The sequence below is a fragment of the Mobula hypostoma genome, chromosome 18 (assembly GCF_963921235.1).
Source record: "Mobula hypostoma chromosome 18, sMobHyp1.1, whole genome shotgun sequence".
Lineage (NCBI taxonomy): Eukaryota > Metazoa > Chordata > Chondrichthyes > Myliobatiformes > Myliobatidae > Mobula > Mobula hypostoma.
Genome location: NC_086114.1, coordinates 60,212,964 through 60,234,406, shown reverse-complemented (window position 1 = coordinate 60,234,406; position 21,443 = coordinate 60,212,964). Strand labels below are relative to the sequence as shown.

Below are 21,443 nucleotides of genomic sequence, written 5' to 3'. Positions count from 1 at the left end.
AGATGTTCCAGGTTAGGGGAACAAGAGTGTGACAAGACTGCTACATCTGAGCACCACGAAGAGTTTGTCATGAAACACAGACCCACACTTTTTGCCCCCTTTGAATCAGCAGTCTGGTCCATCCTGTGGACCAAGAAGATCTACTATAGGATGGTGATCACAAGTATTACAGCACAGGAATAGGTTCTTCCGCCCACTCTGTCCATGCTGATTTTCAGTGTTGCGTTGCTGTTTCTGCTTGCTTTGGAGCTTCAGCTTCAATAAAACAAGTGCATCTGACACATTTGCCCATCAGTCATTCAGCAAGTGTCTGTGCTGAAATGGTGTGTGGCATATTTTGTTAACAATGTATGTTCTCATTCCACCATCTGTTGTCTTTGTCAGTTCACCTTTTGCAGTTTGAATTGTTCTTTCCAACCACCAAACTGGGCACATTTTTTCTAATGATTGAGTCAAGTTGAACATTTCTGCTGCCTGTCATAGGTAACTCTGCAATACTCGGATCGTGAGGGCCATTTATGACTTTGAAATTGTCACATGGAATGTAGGAGTATTCATAGGAACTGCTTCAATCCATTTAAAAAGTGCACCTACTATGATCATGGTCAACTTCCCCACAAATTGACGAGAAAATTTATATGTGTAAAAAAATAAAAATGGGAGCAGCCTCTCCATAAACCAGTCAGCCTATCTGTTCAATGTCTGATCCATTTTGGCCATGAACAACTTTCCATGTTCTCTCCATTTCTCCCAATGATCTTGAAATTCAGATATGTCTGTTTTTGTCTTGCACTTGGTCCCTGATTTTGCTGCTTAGACTCTCTGGCGTAGAAAACTTTAAGTAGTCCCAACCTTTTGAGAAGAACAATTCTCGTACTCTTTGTCTGAAATAGATGACCTTTTGTTCTGAAACTATACCCCTAGTTTTCAGAAGCAGAAATTCAGCTTCATTGTGTGTTGTTTTACAGCTTCAGGCATTAAAAAAAGTCTTGAAAGTCAAGAAATAAAGCAAATTCTGAAAATATTATTGTTCGTTGTTACCCACCCTCCTTGCCAGTTATTATAATAGCACCGTTCAGTGTACGCAAGGTTTCAATTAGTAATATAATGCAGGATTTTGCAGTGAAATGTGCTTCCCTGCACTTGTTAACTGCAAGGCTGTGGTAAGGTTTTGCTTCTTGGAGGCTTCAGAAGACATTGAGGTGGGAGGAAAATGAAAGGAAGACACAAGGCTGCACTAACAGATGTTATTTAAAGCAAAGTCTGTAATCTGTGGTGTAGGTATCCTTATTGTGAGATAGCTCTTAACCGCCACCTAGTGGCTGAAGTGTACAACAATGTGCAGCCTCTGATTTGTATAGTGCCAGAGTTTTGGACACATCCGCTGAAGGGATGTGTTCATTCTCCAGCCCACTGTGGAGTGTGTTGTGTTTTGTCACTTCAAAACATTAAACTAATTCAAAAGAAGACACAGGAGTCCAAAATTTGAGTCTGACTCCATGCTTTACTTTAAGCAAGCCACGCACATATCACGTGGTAGCATAACGAAGTTTGCAGTTCATGTACTTTTACATATAAACTATAATGAATTATTTAAGTGAACAAGAATACTTTATCAACCAATATATATGCAAGATTACTCAAATATTACTGAAATATTAAATACACAACAGGGTGGGGCTGTACAGTTTTCCTCATATTTTATGCCAAATATCCAAATCCCATACAAAAGCATGCAGTGAGTACTGATTAGGGAGTACAGAGGAACAGAAGGACATCAATGTGTCAGTCCAACGATTCCCTGAAGAAGGCAGTACAAGAAAATAAAGTGGTAAAGAAGGCATTTTGTTTGTGTTGAGGCAGTGAGTTTAAACTTTAAAAAAAACATTGATTAGGCCAAAGCTGGAATATTGTGTATGATTCTTGTCATCACACTCCAGGAAGCATGGGATTGAACTGGAGGGTGCAGAGGAAAGACTGGATAGACTGGGTTTGATTTTGTAGGAGTGGAGGAGACTGAAGGGGACGATGGACGTGTATAAAATGTAAAGGGCATAGGTAGTAAGGGAATTTTCCCTGGAGCAGAGGTATTTAAAACTAGCGGACATAGGTTGAGAGTAAGCGAAAGGAGGTTTCTGGGGAATTTAAGGGAGGACCTTTTCACCCAGAGCGTGATTGGATTCAGAGGGTGCATTGTGTGATAGATGGTAAAGGCAAAGACTCACAACATTCAAGAAGCATCTAACTGGACACATGAATCAGCAAGATATAGCTGGCTTTGTTCCAAGGGCCAACAGGTGGGATCGGTGTCAGTGACCACTTAGTGGTCAGCTTGAGCATTATAGACTGAAGGGCCTGACTCTGAAGAGCCTGGCTTGACCTTTTGAACTTCCTTTAACATCTCATTTCCATCTTCAGTAATTGAACTCTGGATTAATATAGGCATGAATGTGAAGAGGTTTCTGCTCTATTCTCGTGTATTTCTTTCCCAATTATTTCAAATATCTGAGCTTTACTGTTGACCACTTGTTTGAGAAGAAACATTTCTCTCTGTTCTGTGCAGTAATTATTATTGTTATTATGTTTGTCAGTCTCCCTTCTCTGCTATAAGTAAGATGATCTCAGCTTCTCCTGTTGGTGTACAGATGGGTCCATAACTGAGGCTTTGCACAGCTCATGAATATGTGTGTGCATGTGCCTGCATAAATGTGAAGAATCAACATGATTGTGTCATTGCTTGCTATGATTGAAGGACAAGAACATTGATCCTTGCATTTATTTCAACAGGAGGTTTTGCAAGCGTGGAACGAAAGTCTGAAAAAGTATCCAGAACTTTACGTTGTCAATGAAATTACCAGCATCATGGGAGGGAAATTCATCCCAGATCTCACCCTCCAACTGGAGAAGAAGCTTCTGTGCCTGGTAATGAAATATACTGAATATATGATTGTAATCAGTTCCTGTTTCTTAGCAGTTTCAGCATTGGGGATTGATTGTAATAATCTCTAATGTTTTTTTCCATTAGGAGGGATGGCCTTGCAGAACAAGGTGGTAGGTAATTACTGTTTAACTGAACCTCAGCTAATTTGTTCCCTCTCATGATGGAACATGCAGACTAGAAGTAAGAATAGACCACTCAGCCCCTCACACCTCTTCTGCAGTTTAATAAGATTGTGGCTGATGTTTACCTCAACTCCACATTCCCATCTACCCATGGTAGCCTTTAACACCCTCCCTTGCTAATCACCTATCTATCTACTTCTGCCTTAAAATATTCAAAGACTGTACTTCCACTGCCCTTTGAAGAAGAGCAATGCAAAGACTGATGACCCACTGAAAGAGAAAAAATATCACATTTGTCTTATTTGCAAACAGTAACTCAGGGTTCTGGATACTTTTACTGGAGGAAACAACCTCTCTAAATCTGGCCTGTCATGAATTCTCAGCGTCTTATACATTTCAGTCCTGTCACCTCCCACTCTTCTACATACCAGCAGGCACAACTGTAGCCTGTGTAACCATCGTACATAAAACAACTGTCCCTTTCCAGTTAACCTTCTCTGAACAGTTTCCAGCACATTTACATCCTTCCTTAATAAGGAGACCAAAAACCTTGTGTTCCACTAAGAAGGAAGTACAAGGATGGCAAGGTGATAAAGAAAAAGGAGAAGTATTTAAAGCTTAGGAAGCTAGAATGAAACAGAGCCCTTGAGGATAATAAAGAAGCCAGAAAAGAATTCAAGAAGGGAATTAGGAAAACCAGAAGGGATCATGCAAAGACTTTGGAAAGTAGGATTAAAGAAAATCCCAAGGCATTCTATACATACATCAAAAGCAAGAGGATAACTAGGGAGAGAGTAGGTCCTCTCAAAGATAAAGGGAACATTTGTTTTGATGTGGAGAATGTGGGTGAGGTTCTTAATGAGTACTTTACGTCAGTATTTTCCAAAGAGAAGGATGTTGAAGATGGGGAGATTAATTCCAAGCATATTGATTCGTTAGGACACTGCAAAGTAAAGGAGCAGGTAGTGTTGGGTCTCTTAAAAAAGTATTAAGGCAGGTAAGTCACCATGACCTGATGGGATGTATCCGAAATTATTGAGAGAGGCAAGAGAAGAGATTACTGGGGTCCTGACCAATATCTTCGTGCCCTCTCTAATCCCAGGCAAGATCTGGAGGTCTGGCAGGTAGCTAATGTTGTTCCATTATTCAAGAAGGGAATCAGGAATAATCCAGGAAACTATAGACCTTCATTGGTAGGGAAATTACTGGAGAGAATTCTTAGGGATAGGATTTATGAGCATTTGGAAAACCGTGGCCTAATTATGGAGAGCCTGCATGGCTTTGCGTAGGTGGTGTCTTACTAACTTGATTTGAGATGTTTGACGAGATAACGAGGATGACTGATGAAATTGGAGCTCTGGATGTTGTTTGCATGGATTTTATTAAGGCATTAGAAAAGGTCCCTCATGGATGGCTCATCCAGAAGATTAAAGTGCATGGGATCCATTGTGAATTGGCCATGAGAAGACAGGGGGTAGTGGTTGAGTGGACTTGTTCTAGCTGGAGGTCTGTGATTACTGGTGTTCTGCAGGGATCTGTACTGAGACCTCTGCTGTTTGTGATGTATATAAATGACCTGAATGAAAATATAGATGGGTAAGTTAGTAAGTTTGCAGACGATGTGATTGGTGTTGTGAATAGTGTAGAAAACTGGCAAAGGATACAATGGGATATAGATCAGTTGCAGATAGGAGCAGAGAGATGACATATGAAGCTTAACCCAGCCAAATGTGAAGTGCTGCACCTTGGTAGGTCAAATTTAAAGAGACGGTACACTTAAGGACAAGATCCTTAATGGTATTGATGAGCAGAGGGACCTTGGGGTCCCTGAAAGTGGCTGCAGAGGGTGATTAAGAAGGCATATGGCATGTTTGCCCTTATTAGACAAGACATTGAGTTCAAAAGTCAGGAAGTTGTGTTGCAGCTTTATGAAACTTTAGTTAGGCTGTATCTGGAGTATTACACACAGTTCTGGCCCCCCTATTACAGGAAAGATTTCAAGGCTTTGGAGAGGGTACAGAAGATGCTTCCTGGATTAGAGGGGATGTGCTATAACGAGAGGTTGGGCAAATTTGGGTTGTTTTGTCTGGAGCAGTGAAAACTGAGGGGAAATCTGATAGAGGTTCATAAGATTATGAGGGGCATAGATAGCATAGACAAACAATATACTTTTCCAAGGGTTGAAACGTCTGATGCCAGAGGGCATACGTTTTAGGTGAAAGGGGATAATTTCAAAGGAATTGCAAGGGGCAGCATTTTTACATGAGATTGATGGGTGCCTGGTATGCACTGCCTGGGGTTGGTGGTAGAGGCAGGAACATTAGAGGCTTTGAAGAGCTGTTTTGATAGGTACATGAATGTGTGGAAAATAGAAGGATTTGGATATTGTGTTGGCAGAAGAGATGAGTTTAATTGGCCATTTGATTACGAATTCAATTGGTTCGATACAACATTCTGGGCCAAAGGGCCTGTTCCTGTGCTGTAATGTTCTATGTTCTAAAAATTGTGCATTGTACTTCAGATGTGGTCTCACCAATGGCCTAAATAAAAGAAGAGAAGGCTTACCACGATTGTATTCAAACTTTTACCAGCAGTAAACAGCACCATTCTGTTAGCTTTCTGAATTACTTACTGTATAGTTCCTGCACACAATTTTATTTTACAAGTCATACACTAGGATATGTAGGTGGCTTTGCATCTCAAAGCCCTGCAATCTATCAGCATTTTTATGCAGTGCAATGCTCTTGTCCTGCCAAAGGATGTTGGCTCGAAACGTCGACTGTACTTTTTTCCATAGGAGCTGCTTGGCCTGCTGAATTCCTCCAGCATTTTGTGTGCGTTGCAATACTTCTGTTTTACATTTTATGCAAAAATACTTAGTTTTGCTTCCTTCCACATTATACTCCACTAGTCTGATCTTTGCTGAGTTGTCTACCTATCTCCCGTTGTAGTTTCTTTTGTCATCTTCCCAATTTACTTCCCTATCTACTTGTGTGGCCAGGAAGATAGAACAGAACAGTGCAGCACACTCCAGGGCCTTCATTTTTAACTTACTCCAAAGTCATTCTAATGCTTCCCTTCCACGTTTCCTCATTTGATTTTTATCCGTATGCTTATTTAAGAGTCTTAAATGTTCCTGATGTATCTGCCAGGTGGCGATAGAGGCAGCGCTTTCCGTGCACCCACTGCTCTGTGTATAAAAAAAATTCTGGCAACAGCCCTATCCTTTCCTCCAATCATCTTAAGCTTATGCCCTCTCGTATTAGCCATTTCAGCCCTGAGGAAAAAAGCACTAGCTGTCCACACTATCTATGTTTTTTATCATTTTATTCATCTCTATCAAGTCACCTCTTAAAATCCCTAGCTCACTCAACCTCTTCTCATAAGACATGCTCTCTAATCCACACACATCCTGGGAAATCTCCTCTGCATCCTCTCTAAAGGTTCCATACCCTTCCTATATTGAAGTGATCTGAACTGGACACGTGTGGTATAACCATTTTCATGGAGCTGCAACATTACCTCATGGCTCTTAAACTAATCCCCAACACACCATAAGCGTTAAACACCCTATAAACTTGAGCAAGAACTTATCACTTAGCAGCAGTAGCTTTGTCTTCATCCAAGTATAACTCAACGCTGATCCCTGTGACACTTGATCATTAGATTTCACTGACCAGAAAAAGACCAATTTGTACTTACAGAGAAACTGGAGCAACAAACAATCTACTGGAGGAACTCAGATGGTTGAGCAATGTCTGGGCTGTAGGGAAAAGATTGTAAACATTTTGGGTGGAGAACCTGCATCAGGAATAAGAGGGAAGTTGGCCAGTATAGAGAGGGAGGACTGAGACAGGAAATAGTATCTGATTGGTGGACTCAAAGATGAAATCCTCCTTGGTCCTGGTCCATCAATATTCCCTGTCTCATTCCTCTCCTCTTTATACTGGCTCTATATATTGTTTATGGAAACTGTCTTGAGTTCATTGCACAAATTCCACCCCATCTCAGTCTTTCAGTCTGCCCCTAAATGCTTCCTTACTTCATGTGTCCTACTTGCTTATGACATGGGAGGCTATTTGATCCCATGAATCTATGCTGATTCACAGAGTAACCCTTTTTCACCCCTTATTTCCTTGTATCCTATTCTCTCTCACATGCCCATTAGGTTTCCCTGATTCTCTTGTCACCCATCTATAACTGGGGTAGTTTACTATAAGCAATTATTTATCAAGTAGAACATGTTTGGCATGTGGCAGGAAAGTGGGGGGGGGGGAGAACCAAGAGGACACCCATGAGATTCAGGAGAACATAGAAGTGCCACACAGCCATCCTGAAGGTCAGGATGGAAACTGGGTCTCTCGAGCTATGAGACAGAAACAGCACTTAGTGTGCATTGTACTTTTTCTCTTTCAGCTTAGTACCATCCTTAACTTTGTTGGTTGGCCATGGTTGGATCATCCCTTTTTTTTTAAATCTATCCTCCTTACTGGTACATACCTTTGCTGAATGTATTACCTCCTTAAATGTCTGCCACCACTTGTTTAGTGTCTTATCTGTTAATGTATCGATCCAATTCACTTTAGCCAACTCTATGCTCATCCCATTGTAATTCCCTCATTATTCAAGCCAAACAGGCATGTTTCTGACCCAGGTTTCTCTCATAAAGTAGCTGCAGATGCCTGTCATTTAGATAAAGTTGCTCTAACCTTTTTGCCTGATTTACAAGGAAAAGAACAAAGTTTGCTGATGCAAAACATTAATTCTTTAAACTAATTCAAAGAGATTAATAGACTTTTTGTAAAATTGTCACTATTTTACATTCAGTGTGGTGAGAACTACTTGTTGATTAGCCATTCTGATTCACTTGTTCTATTTCAGGGCCAAACTCTGTATTTGCGGGTCCCAACCACTGCTACGTCAAATCAGCTAACCACGGATTATAAAACCATTGCCTCGTTTACTCCACCTTCAGGCGTCAGGGCATCTGCCATCGAGTCAGTAAGTTAGAGAATTTCACCAGAACGGATTTCAACTATGAAGTATTAATTCGCTGTTGTTAGTCTGCCTTGCTTAGCACAGTGACGTAAGCACATGAATCACCTTCAGTTAAAGCAAGATTTGGAGGTGGCTGTTGGGTTTCAATGCATTGAGCAGGTTCAGTTGATACTTTACAGTTGTTAATTGTGCAATGTTTTGATTTTATGATCATTTAAAACTGATGGTGATTTGGGTATTAGGAAATGAGTTAATGCAGGCCAGCTAGGTCTGCGACCACTGAGCTAGTGCTTGTAGGGTGGAATTATCCTGTGCTAACAGCAAGGTTTGGGCAGATACATCCATACAATCTCTTCACATTAAGAGGATCCTGAACAGAGAGATTCTTTGAATTTCATTCATAATTTGAAAATTAGCCCATCAAGGCCAGACCAATTCTCAGAGCAATTTCATCAATCTCATTCCTCACTTACTCCTCATAAACTCCCCTCGCTCTCGCCCTCCCCTCTCCCCCTCTCTCACTCTCCATCAGGTGATAAGTAAACTATAAGTCACTTATAACTGGCTAATACACTCAATTTCGTTTCTAAAAGCATTTATCTAACGAATTTAATATTAAACACACAGCTCATATTTTCCTCACATGAGTATAGTGATAAGTCAATTATAAGTCACTTATATAAGTCAATAGCATCATAACATTTTAAGTAATGTTTGGCTATTAAACACACAGCACATATTTTCCCCGGATGAACATATAAAATTATTGCAACACACCAATATGACTGAATCAGTGGGATCCCTGCGCTTGTTTCCCTGCAACAAGACGTCCCATCGAGGGGTGATTGGAGACAGCGATACTTGAAGGGGGTTCCTTAAGTAATGACCTCGCGTGCGTTCAAGTTCCAACAGTGGGCGTGACGGAATGAGGAAAGGTACAGCTGATTCATATCGTTTCATATCGCCAAATCATATTGTTTCCTCGCAACCCGGTAGCACATGCTTTGCAGCCCGGTGCCAGTCCGCGGCCCGGTAGTTGGGGACCAATGCTGAAGAGAATAATAAAATACTTAATGCCTTGACCTATGAAGGCAAAGTTCAAAGCAAGCTAAACCCCTTCTTCACAACCCTATCCCGCTATGCCTGCATTTTGAGAGAATTATGAACTTGAACACCAAGATGCCCCTCTGTATGTTAATGCTTCAAAAATCCCTGCTGTATAACCAATGTTAGAGACCCAAAATGCATTATCACATTATTGTCTGGATTAACCTCCACTTTCACCATTCTGCTCAACTGTTCAGCTGATCTAAGTCCCTCTGAATTTTTAAGCAAACATCTTGCAATCTGTGACTTCACCATTCTTCAAGTATCATCAATATATTTATCAGACAAAGGACAAAAGTGCCAGTCCTAATCTCTGCAAAATATCACTGGCTTCAGACTTCCATTGAGGAATGTAACCTTTCACCACTACCTTCAGCCTCCCATCACTAAGCCAATTTTGTATCAGTTTGTATCCAAACCCCTAGGATTCCATGTGCCTTTTTTTTCTGGTTCAGCCTGCCTTGCAAGGATCTTTTCAAGCTTGCTAATACTTGTGTGTACCATGATTTCCACCTTGCCTCGTCAAAAAAGTCAGATTTGTGAGGCAGGATTTCCCATACATAAAACTATATTGATTCCCATTAATTGGACGGTGTCTTTCCAAGAAATAAGAAATCCTATTCCTAAGATTTCTTTTCAGTTGCTTTCCCTAAAATACCTAGCTTATCCTGTATGAGGGATGACTATGAACTAGGTTCAAACTTAATTGTCATTCATCCATATATGAATACCCAAAAATACAGCCAAATAAAACAACATTACTCCAGGGCCAAGATGCAAAACACAGTACCAACAGTCACACACAGGAGAAGGAACGTATAGCTCATCTAAGATAACAAACTGATATAAGATATAGTCACACACAAAAAAATAGTCCAAGTCCCGGAGTTCATGAATGTTGCAGCAGTCTACAGTTGAAAACAATACAGCTTGTTTTCTGCTGAGCGAACTCTGGAAGGCTGCACCAATTCCGACAACTCTCTCCTGGGCAGCTGTAAACAAGGGACACCACAGCTTGAGGCTTGGTCCTTGCTACAACTGAGGCCATGCTTCCCTGCTGTCCACCAATAAATGAATGAATCGGACTTCCATCATCCCACATTAACAAGGTCCAACAGGGTCTTGTGACTGAGATGATCGCTGGCCTCCTTGCAGTGACTCCTCTGACATCTCTCTGACACGGAGCAGCATGATCTATGCTCCTGTTTTTTCCTCCATCGAGCAACTCACTGATGAGGTAAATATGTAGTACTTTTAAGTCCAGCTAGGTCTTGCAATTGTTAAAAAAAAAAGTACATTTCAATAAGACAATAACACCTTTGGTTGATCTTATAACACAGATCCGCCCAGCAACATCCTAGTAAACTTTCTATGTACTTGTATGCATTTTTACTGCATATAATACCCAACTCCTGTACTTTGATCTGTGAAGGCCAATGTGCCAAAAGCTTTCTTTACAACCCTGTCTACCTGTGACACCACTTTCAATGAATTATGGACCTGTATTCCCAGATCCCTTTGTTTGACTGAACTCTTCAGTGCCCCACCACTCACATTGTAAGACCTACCTGACTTGGTCTTACTGAAGTGTAACACCTCTCACTTGTCTGCATTAAATTTCATCTGCCATTTTTCCACATGGTCCAAATCCTGGCTGTCAGCTGTAATAGTCTTCCTCGCTGTCCACTACATCCCCAGTCTTGGTGTCATCCTCAAATTTGCTGATCCAGTTTACACATTATAATGCAGATCATTAATATAGATGACAAACAATAGCTGACCCAGCACCAATCCCTGCGGCACTCTGCTAGTCACAGGCCTCTAGAGAGGCAACCACCTACTACCACTGTCTGGCTTCTCCCACAAGGCAATGTCTAATCCAATTTATGGTCTCATCTTGAATGCCAAACGGCTGAACCTTCTTGACTAACCTGCCATTTGGGACCTTGTCAAGTGCCTTGCTGAAGTCCATGTAGACAACACCCACTGCTTGCCTTCATCAATGTTTCTGGTAACATCCTTGAAAAACTCTGTCAGATTGGTTAGACATGACCTGCACACACAAAGCCATACTGACTATCCGTAATTAGCCCTTGTCTATCCAAATACTCATATATCCAGTCTCGTAGAATACCTTCCAATAACTTTTCCACTACTAATGTCAACCTCACTGATCTATAATTTCCTGGTTTATTTTTCGGGCCTTTCTTAAACAGCGGAACAATGTTAGCTACCGTCCAATCCTCTGGAACCTCACCTGTCACTAAGCATGATTTAAATATCTCTGCTAGGGCCCAGCAATTTCTGCACTTGCCTCCCACAAGGGAATATCTTGTCAGCTCCTAGGGATTTGTCCACCCTGATTTGCTTCAAGACAGCAAACACCTCCTCCTCTGTAATCTGTATTAGGGTCCATGACCTCGCTGCTGCTTTTCCCTCACCTCTGTAGACTCTGTATCCATCTTTCAAGTAAAGACAGATGCAAAAAATCCATTTAAGATTTTCCCCATCCCTTTTGGCTCCACGCATGGATTACCATTCTGATCTTTCAAAGGACCAATTTTATCCCTTATAATCCTTTTAGTCTTAACATAGCTGTAGAACCGGATTCTCCTTCACTTTGCCTGCAACTGCATGCCTTCTTTTAGCTCTCCTGATTTCCTTCTTAAACATTCTCTTGCATTTCTTATACTCCTCAAGTACCTTGTTTGTTCCTACTTGCCTATACCTGCTATGCACCTCCTTTTTTTGTTTCTTAACCAAGGCGTCAATATCTCTTGAAAACCAGGGTTCTCTAAACCTGTTCTGTATTCTTCTCCATTACTCTGTTGGTGATAGTAACTTAAGCTGCTTTGCCTTCATTTCAGGAACTTAACCTCTATATATCCATCCCTTTGTCTTAAGATTCTTTTTCAGTCACTGGTGCTACTGTCTTATTGTGTGGCACCATTTTAAAGCAAGTTTGTTCCAACATGTGGATTATTTTTAAAAATATAATATTTTATGATTTTCTACAAACTACAGCGTAGAACAAAAAAAATCAATAGTATAAATAGAAGGATCATTGCACTACAGACAAAAATAACAATAATACCTATCTTAACAAATGAGCAAGTCACCCAAATTAAAAGTGAAAAATTAGAAAGAAAAGTACCCAACCCACCCCCTATCCAACTCCAAGCCAACCATTATGTTATAAGTATAAATATTTGAAAGGACATTTGAGATAAACTTTTATCACCCCAGAACTATTGTAGTAAAAAGAGAGATGAATAATAAAAAAACAAAAGCAGCCTGCTACCTAATCAAAGAATCAAAGAAAGCTGGAAATGCAGGATCTGACTATCAAGGGAAGAAAAACACCTGTCAGTGTTGAAAATATTCAAGGTCCCCACACCTTATGGAACTTTATGTCCGAATTAAAAAGTGAATAGTAAATCTTTTCAAGATCTAAATAAGACATAATATTGTCATGTAAAGTTAAATTGGATAGCTATATGGACAGGAAAGGAATGGAGGGTTATGGGCTGAGTGCAGGTCGGTGGGATTAGGTGAGAGTAAGAGTTTGCTATGGACTAGAAGGGCCGAGGTGGCCTATTTCCATGCTGTAATTGTTATGTGGTTATATGGTTATAATATCCCTAAGCCATTGAACATAGGTAGGGGGAACTACATCTCTCCGCTTAAGGAGTACTGCACGTCTAGCTAAAAGAGAGGCAAAAGACAATGTTCGTCGTTTAGCCGGGATCAAATGCTTGTCAGGGTCTCGAGAAATACCAAAATGAGCGATCAAAGGATCAGATTCCAAGTGACAATTTAATATAGAAGATAAAGTTAAAAAAAAATCTTTCCAAAGTTTTTCTGAAGTAGGACAGGCCCAATACATATGAATAAAGGAAGCCTCACTTCCTTTGCATTTGTCACACCAGGGACTAATATCAGGATAGAACTTCGCCAATTTGGTTTTAGACATATGAGCCCCGTGGATGACTTTAAACTGCAAAAGACAAATACGAGCACATAAAGAAATTGAATTGACTGACTTAAGACTTGAATCCCAAACCTCGTCGGACAAAGAAAAACCTAAGTCATGCTCCCAAGCAGTTTTGATTTTATCACAAGGGGCTCGTCTGAGATTCATAAATTTGACACGAATAGTAGAAATTAAACCTTTACCCAAGGGGTTCATTTGAAGAAACAAGTCTACAACATTTTTATCAGGTTTCTCAGGAAAATGTGGTATTAAAGGGCTAATAAAATGTCTAATTTGAAGATACCTAAAAAAAAGAGTATTCAGTAAATTAAACTTTGTAGACAACTGTTCAAAAGACGCAAACCAATTATCTATAAAAAGGTCTTCAAAACGCCTGATACCTCTCCTACACCAGTCTTGGGATATGGAATCCTGCATAGAAGGTTGAAATAAATGATTGTATAGAATAGGACTAGAAAGGGAAAAACTATAAAGACCATAATATTTTCTAAATTGAGCCCATATTCTCAGAGTATGCCTGATTACAGGATTAATAATAAATTTTGGTAAGTGGCAAGGAAGTATAAATCCAAGTAAAGCTGGAATAGATAATTTCTTATAAGCGTTCAATTCCATTGCCACCCTGATTATAAAAGTAGGACCAAAAAATAATATTGCAAATATTGGCTGCCCAATAATATGAACACTGGTGCTACTGTCTTATTGTGTGCCACCATTTTAAAGCAAGTTTGTTCCAACATGTGGATTATTTTATTACTTGTTTCAGGGTATCAGCAGTGATGTGAATGCAGAGAAGCTGAGTGTGAAGTATGGAGCAAAAGTGTCTCTGACGAGGCAGGCATTGTTTACTCTGCTGAATAATTGTGGACCGAAGTATACAGAACCCTGGGAGATTCCTTTACATGTGAAAACCATCTGCGGTGAAGGTATAGCTTTAGCGTGCTTGGTAATTCTGCTCTGATTGTATAAATAAATCTCAATGGAGAACTAGGACTGGGAGAAGGCCAATTGACCCCTAGAACTGCTCTGCTATGTAATAAGATCATGGCTGATCTGTTTGCGCCCTAAACTATGCCTTTACAGCTTCTGCCATTGACCTTTCACCCTTTTATCAAGCATTTAGTAATCTCTGCCTTAAAAGTATTCAAGAACTCTGCTTGTGTTGCCCTTTGAGGAAGAGAGTTCCGAAAACACATGACCCTCTGAGAGAAAAAGATCACCTTATTTCCAGGCAGAGATAAAGTTTGTTAAAGTAATTGATGACATCCCAAACCATCTTAACCTTTTGAGAAAGAAAAGACACTGGCACTTATTCCATATGAATACATGCATGTGCTGGGCCCAGGACAGGTCCTTTGATATGTTAACACCTTCTCCACTGATGATGCATCAATGTATACTCCTGCATGTTTGTCCTCTTCCTCCTTCCTGAAGTCAATTAGTTCTTTAGTTTTGCTGATTTTGAGCAAGAGGTTATTGTAGCTCCACACAATCATGTGTCCTATCTTGCTGGATCATCTGTCCAACAACAGTGGTGTCATTGGCAAATTTGTATATAGCATTGGAGTTGTGTTTACCTAGGACTCAAAGCCTCCCTTTGCAGCTGAATTTTGAACTCCCTGAGCCATAGACTGTTGATAGTAAGGATAGGCAGCAACAACTCTGCCGTGATTATCCTCGACATTTGTGTCCCATGAGGCTGTCATGTTTGCATGGCTAAATTCTGCTCTAAATCCATCTATAAATTTACAGATGACACCACTGTAAATTTATGTATTGGGCAAAATCTTAAATAACGCTGGTAACAATCTTTCACTTAATGTCAGTACAGCAAAAGAGCTGGCCATCAACTACACATTCCTGTGCTGAAGTTAAGAGGATTGAGAACTTCATTCCTTAGCGTAAACATCCTGTCCTACTACAACCACGTACATGCCATGGCAAAATAAAGTGTAACAAAAAAGAGCAATGCAGGTAAACAACAAGGTGCAAGGTCATAATGAGGTAGATTCTGAATAATAAAGAAGACTAGACAACGGCGTGATCCGTTGGGGCACCTTTTGTGAGAAGGGTAGTGCAGTCTGATGTGACCAGAATGAACATTAAAATTTCCTGAATGCTATTGGTATCGCTTTGCTTTGGAAACTGAAGTAGAAAACCTCAGTTTATTAAAGAAAAACGACGTGTAGCAAAGCAAATATAGCTGCTGCTCATTTAACGAAGGACAATTTTGATGGCATCATTTCTATTTTATCTGCCACCTTTGTGCCTCTCGTCATTCTGGAGACATGCAGTCCTTTCATCCCCCGTCTCTTCATCTCTTCTGCTGTTTGTTGTTTGTCTCCGATCCTGGAGACGTGCATGCCTCTCCTCCTCTGTCTCCTCTTCTCTCATCTTTTTTTGTCTTGACTCTTTGATCCTGGAGTCGTGCGGCCCTGGCCTCATCTAATTCTTGTTCTCTCCCTCTCCTTGCAGCTTCCTGACAATGTTTGGCGTCATCTCATGACCATAATGTCCCCTTTCCCCTTCCACGTGGCATAATTAGGCTGACCATCTGTTTACCCTAATGCTGGATAGAAGATACGAAGCAGTAACATCAAAGGATGCTGATTATTCTTAATGATGTAGTTGGCACTCTCCTAAATGGACGTGATATAGTCACTGCTGTCCTTTGACTGCAGCAAAGAGTTTTATGGGTGTCTCAAAGTACGTCATTACAATAAGATTTAATTATTTCTCATTGATGGGTGGCAGTTAGATCTGTCCCAATCCTGCACATGCTGATGGTGATTAGTAGAATGTGATCCCTTGAAATAGATCTGCCCTGCCCTGCCCTTTTGCTCCGGTAGGTGTCGCTCCTGAGACTGGCCGTGCGCATGCATTGGGCTGTCGCGTCCCGATTTCCATGATGGCCGATTGGGTCTCGGGTTAAAAGGGAGCTTGTTTATTTTGGCGAATGAGCAATTTTATATGAATATATAACCCTGAACTTTGCCTGCATTCTGTAAGTTAGCGCATTTTAATTCGATTGAGCCAAAAAAAAGTGCCGCTGTATTACACCGTTTGTGCTAATTGGAGGTCACAGACAGACAGACAGAGCATGAGGGTTTTAGTAGTATATAGATTATGAGATTGTGTCCAATTTTTCATACTAGGGAATCATTCAGTCGTCTTAAAACAGTGCGATAAAAGCTATCCTTGAGCCTGGTAGGATGTACTGTCATGCTTTTGAATCTTCTCCCTGCTGGGAAGGGTGGGGGGAGAAGAGAGAATATCTGGGTTAGGTGGGCGTTTGGTTATGTTGAATGCTTTACTGAGGCAGTGAGAAATGTAGGCGGAGTCCTTAGAGGAGAGGCTAGCTTCCGAGATGTGTTGAGTTGTGTCCGTAATTCTCTGCATTTTCTTGTGGTTACATGCAGAGCTGTTGCCATACCAGGCTGTTATGCATCCAGATAGGATGCTTTTTGTGATGCACCAATAAAAATTGTTAAGGATGAGGGGACATCCCAATTTTCTTTCGCCATGTCAAATTTCTTCCAAAGTTTTTCACCGTACCTAGGTTCATGTGATAATAATAAACCAATTTACCAATTTTAGCCAGAAAAGATTTGGTCCCAACATATTGATGCAGTTAGGAAGAAGGCAAGACAGCGGCGATACTTTATTAGGAATTTGAAGAGATTTGGCATGTCAATAAATACACTAAAATCCTTCTATAGTTGTACTGTGGAGAGCATTCTGACAGGCTGCATCACTGTCTGGTATGGAGGGACTACTGCACAGGACTGAAAGAAGATGCAGAAGGTTATAAATCTAGTCAGCTCCAACTTGGGTACTAGCCTACAAAGTACTCAGGATACCTTCAGGGAGCGGTGTCTCAGAAAGGCAACCTCCAGCACCCAGGGCATACCCTTTTCTCACTGTTACCATCAGGTAGGAGGTACAGAAGCCTGAAGGCACACACTCAGCGATTCAGGAACAGCTTCTTCCCCTGTGCCATCTGATTCCTAAATGGACATTGAATCTTTGGACACTACCTCACTTTTTTTAAAATATGCATTATTTCTGTTTTTGCACGTTTTCAAAAAATCTATTCAATATACGTATGCTGTAATTGATGTACTTAACCGTTGCTGCTAAGTTTGCAAATTTCACGTCACACGCCAGTGATAATAAACCTGTTCTGATTCTGATTAATTGATTGGGCCTCCAATGTTCAGGAGACGTGGGCTTTTGAGTGTGCATGTCTTTCGTCTCAGTAGGCCTGGTGCGTAGCTCCCATACTGTAAGTTGCACAGCATGTACTGTTATTAACATGACTCAGTAAAAACGCTCAATCATACAACTCCATTGCTCTTGCTCCACGCATGCATAATAGTTTTATTTGTTATTACTGTGTATGTTGTTTATTCTGTTAGCTCATGTAAACAAAGAATTTCATTGCACCCTGGGCAGTTGGAGGGTCTGGATCCTAAACATCGATTGTCTATTTCCCTCCATAGATGCAGTCTGACCCACTGTGTTCCCATAGCAGTTTATTTGTTGCAGATGACAGGCAGAAGTGGCCGGTTCTCATTCAGATCAGATTAGTTTATCATCTTACACAGGAAGATGCAATGAAATTCCTTGCTCACTGAAGTTCACAGAGTAAACAATATAGAGGATAATAATAAATACAATAAACAATGTGATGAGTACAAAATTGGTGAAAAGTATAGTAGTGCAAAATGAAATGCTGAAGTGGCAATAACAGAAGAGGAAGAAATAAAGGTTTGAGAATGTAGCAGCACCACCAAGGGGTGTGAAAGTGGTGGTTGGTTCCGAAGTCTGATAGCTCTGGGGAAGAAGCTGTTCTTGAGCCTGGTCATCTGATCTTTAAGTCTCCTGTATTTTCTCCTGGAAGATAGAAGAGAGAAAAGGGAATAGCCAGGGTGGCAGGCACCTTTGACAATTCTGTTAGGCTTCCTGATGCAACGTGTCATGAAGATGGGCTGGATGAAAGTAGGTGATGAACCTCCTGATGGACTGGGCAGTGTATCCCACTCTCTGCGGGTTCCTTCAATCCAGAACAGAGCAGTTGCCATATCAGGTTGAGATGCAACCCTTCAAATACTTCCTTTAGCACATCTGTTGAAGTTGAGAGAATCCTTGTGCACAGCCTGAATCTTCTCAGAAACCAAAGAAAGTGCATATGTTAATGTGCTTTCTTGATCACCACACCAATATAGAAGAACCAGGAGAGTTTGCTGGTTGTGGATGCCAAGGGACTTGAAACTGTTGGCCATCTCTACAGAAGCTCCATTGATGAGGACAGAATTGTGTTCACCAACCCCTACGACTCCCCAACCCTTCCCCACCTTCCTTAGGTTAAAGTCCATTTGTTTTGTTGACATTAAGTATGTGAACTCTTCAGAAATAATACTTGTTATGAAGGGGCAAAGAGAAAGAGTGCATTACTGAGTGACTTGCTCTGGGAGGCAACATGTATGGAAAGCAAGAAAATGTTAATGACAAGATGAAATTTTGTCTTCTATTAAATAAAATATTTGGAACCTTTGGCTTTACAATGTCAAGGCTATTATCTAAACCTTTAAGTAACTCAGATTAGACTCCAGTGCCACTGTGGGAAGGAGGTAGAAACACTGGAAAGGGTATGGTGGAACTTTACAAGGTACGAAGGAGATAGGCGCTGGATCCTAGATAACCTTAGGAAAAACACATGCTGTACTGCAATTGTCATATAGCCTGAGCCTTGACTGGGAGTTATCAAAGAGAATTAAGCAGCTTCACAGTTGTGTGCATTTCACCGCCAAGCAGTTACATCATTCACCAGGAACGCTCATCCACCAGAAACTCTTACAAATAATGTTCTTTAAGAGTTTTGTGATGTAGCCATTTTGAGAGGGATCACTTTTTAAGTGATCTTGTTTATAAAGCTGTGTCTCAGGAATTCACTGCAGTTTCAAATATTAATCTACATATTAGTGTGTGTTATTGCAGGAGGTGGAAAACAGATTTTATCATTGGTTTTATTTGCCAAATAACATACACAATTGTTCTCTGAGCGCAAGCATTCTGAAGCAAATAGTGTGGTTGTTTAACAGATTATTAGTGAACTATGCAGTTCACTGGCCACTGGGTGGCACTGTTATTCTAATTACCCCCGTATCTTCAAATAGTGGAATTTAAAAGGTTTTAATCCTTAATCTGCCCCAAGAAGTCTGGAGGAAAGAGATTCCACATTGACTTTCAGTTCCAGAATGCCTGATTGCCTTTATCAACAGTTATTATGTGATGAGATGGTTACAGATATTTGCATCGCAAGAGCAATGCACAAAATACTGGAGGAACTTAGTGGGTCAAGCAGCATCAGTGGAGGGAAATGGATTGTCAATGTTTCAGGTCCAGACTCTTCATCAGAACAACATAGAGTGAAGAGACTTTAACATGGAGCAGCAAAATGGAGATACAAAAAAGACTGCTCTAATGGGTCTCAATCTGAAATGTTCCATTTACTTCCATAGATGTTTTCTAACCTGCTAAGTTCCTCCAGCATTTTGTGTGTTGCTCCAGATTTCCAGCATCTGCAGTCTTTTTTGTGTCTTATTTGAATGCTAGCACTTGGTTTCCTGTGATGTTTAGATTTGGGTGGATACAGTAAACGCAATGATGTAATTCAGCAGTGAGGCAACTAAGTGTGTGGTGATTCCCTGAAAATGACAATACGTGAGAACTATATTATGGTAACTTTTAGGGTTTTGCAGTGAATTACTTGTTTCATTCTTCCTGACCATTACTTCATTATTTTCATAAGATCAACCTTCATGCTTGGAATGTTTCTTTGCGAGATCTGTGTGATCGTTCTGATACCTTTACTTCTAACTCTGCCCTTGCCTGCCAGTTACTGTTCAATTTCTTTTAGGTTTTCCTAGAAACAGGCTGCAAGTGTTCCAAATCCCAAATTTTATTGTTGCTGTGGATTTTTTTTGCTAGTGGTTGTGAATCCATGGCCTCTGGTTTTTGGCAGACATGTCAATGCTTTTCTTTGCCCAAGATGCAAAAACTTGTCACCTAAAATCTTCTACCAAGTGACCTCTTGCCCTTTTCTGTTCCATGAACAATGGTCTTAATCTTTCCATCTACTCCTTGCAATTAACACTCTTCACTCTTGGGAAGATCTGGGTAAAACTCTGTTCTTCTTAGGCTTTTTTCATTTTTGTTGTAGTGCCCTTAGCTGTCTAGGTACTTCCTTCCTAAATGCAGAGAGCATGGACATAAAGGGATCCCAAGAGGGGGAGTTCCTAGAATGCCTATGAATGGCTTTTTAGAACAGTTCATGGTTTGAGCCCACAAGGTGATCAGCTCTCCTGGATTGGCTATGGTGCAATGCACCTGTATTGATTAGAGATCTTAAGGTAACGGAACCCTTGGGGGAGAGTGATCATGATATGATACAACTCTCCCTGCAATTTGAGAAGAAGCTAAAGTCACATGTATCATTTTTACAGTGAGTAAAGGGAATTACAGAGGCATGAGAGAGGAGCTGGCCAAAATTGATTGGAAAAGAACACTGGAAGAGATGTTGGCAGAGCAACTCAGAAAGCACTATATACACGCACACACATCTCAAAGAGGAAGAAGCATTCTAAAGGCAGGATGACGCAACTGTGGCTGACAAGAGAAGTCAAAGCCAACTTAAAAGCCAATGAGAGGTCACGTAACACTGGCTAGCATTTTGTTTCCTGAATACTTTTGGATGTATAGAAACATAGAAAACCTACAGCACAATACAGGCCCTTTGGCCCACAAAGTTTATGTATCTTATGGATTTTGAGCTGCCAATCTTGAAAATAACCATGAAAGTTCCCTATCCTGCACTTCCTTTTTGTAATTGCTTATATTTGTTATTTTGATTCATAATTAAAGTCAATTAAAATGTGCATGCTTAGGCAGGGCAGATCTTGCATGGCAGGACAGATTTTACAAAGGCAATAAAAGCATCATGCACACACCGTTCTATGAATTGCGTTTACATGTATATTGGTTTGCGATCACATTGGTTTGCATGCTGTATCCTCATTGCATATTGTGTGTACTCGTTATAATAAAGTCATTGTATTTTCAGGAGTATTCGTGATAAAATGCCTTGCCAATGTTGCAGCAACCACAATACTTTCTGTTATATTTGTGGCAAGTATATGCTTAAATCTCAAAGATGGAACATTACTCCTCTTATTAAGAAAGCCTATAAGCTTTACTTTGGGTGTAATATTGGTGACAA

The 21,443-nt window shown here is 40.5% G+C and overlaps 1 protein-coding gene across 3 annotated transcripts in view; it reads left to right on the top strand.

The window, feature by feature from the left end:
• Positions 1-21,443, top strand: part of ice2 (interactor of little elongator complex ELL subunit 2) — a 133,925-nt gene that overhangs the window by 17,221 nt on the left and 95,261 nt on the right. For all 3 annotated transcript variants that reach the window (XM_063070969.1, XM_063070968.1, XM_063070970.1), the window contains exons 5-7: positions 2,788-2,922; positions 7,945-8,064; positions 13,929-14,088. In XM_063070969.1, coding sequence (XP_062927039.1) covers positions 2,788-2,922; positions 7,945-8,064; positions 13,929-14,088 — 415 coding nt within the window. The remainder of the gene's footprint in view (positions 1-2,787; positions 2,923-7,944; positions 8,065-13,928; positions 14,089-21,443) is intronic.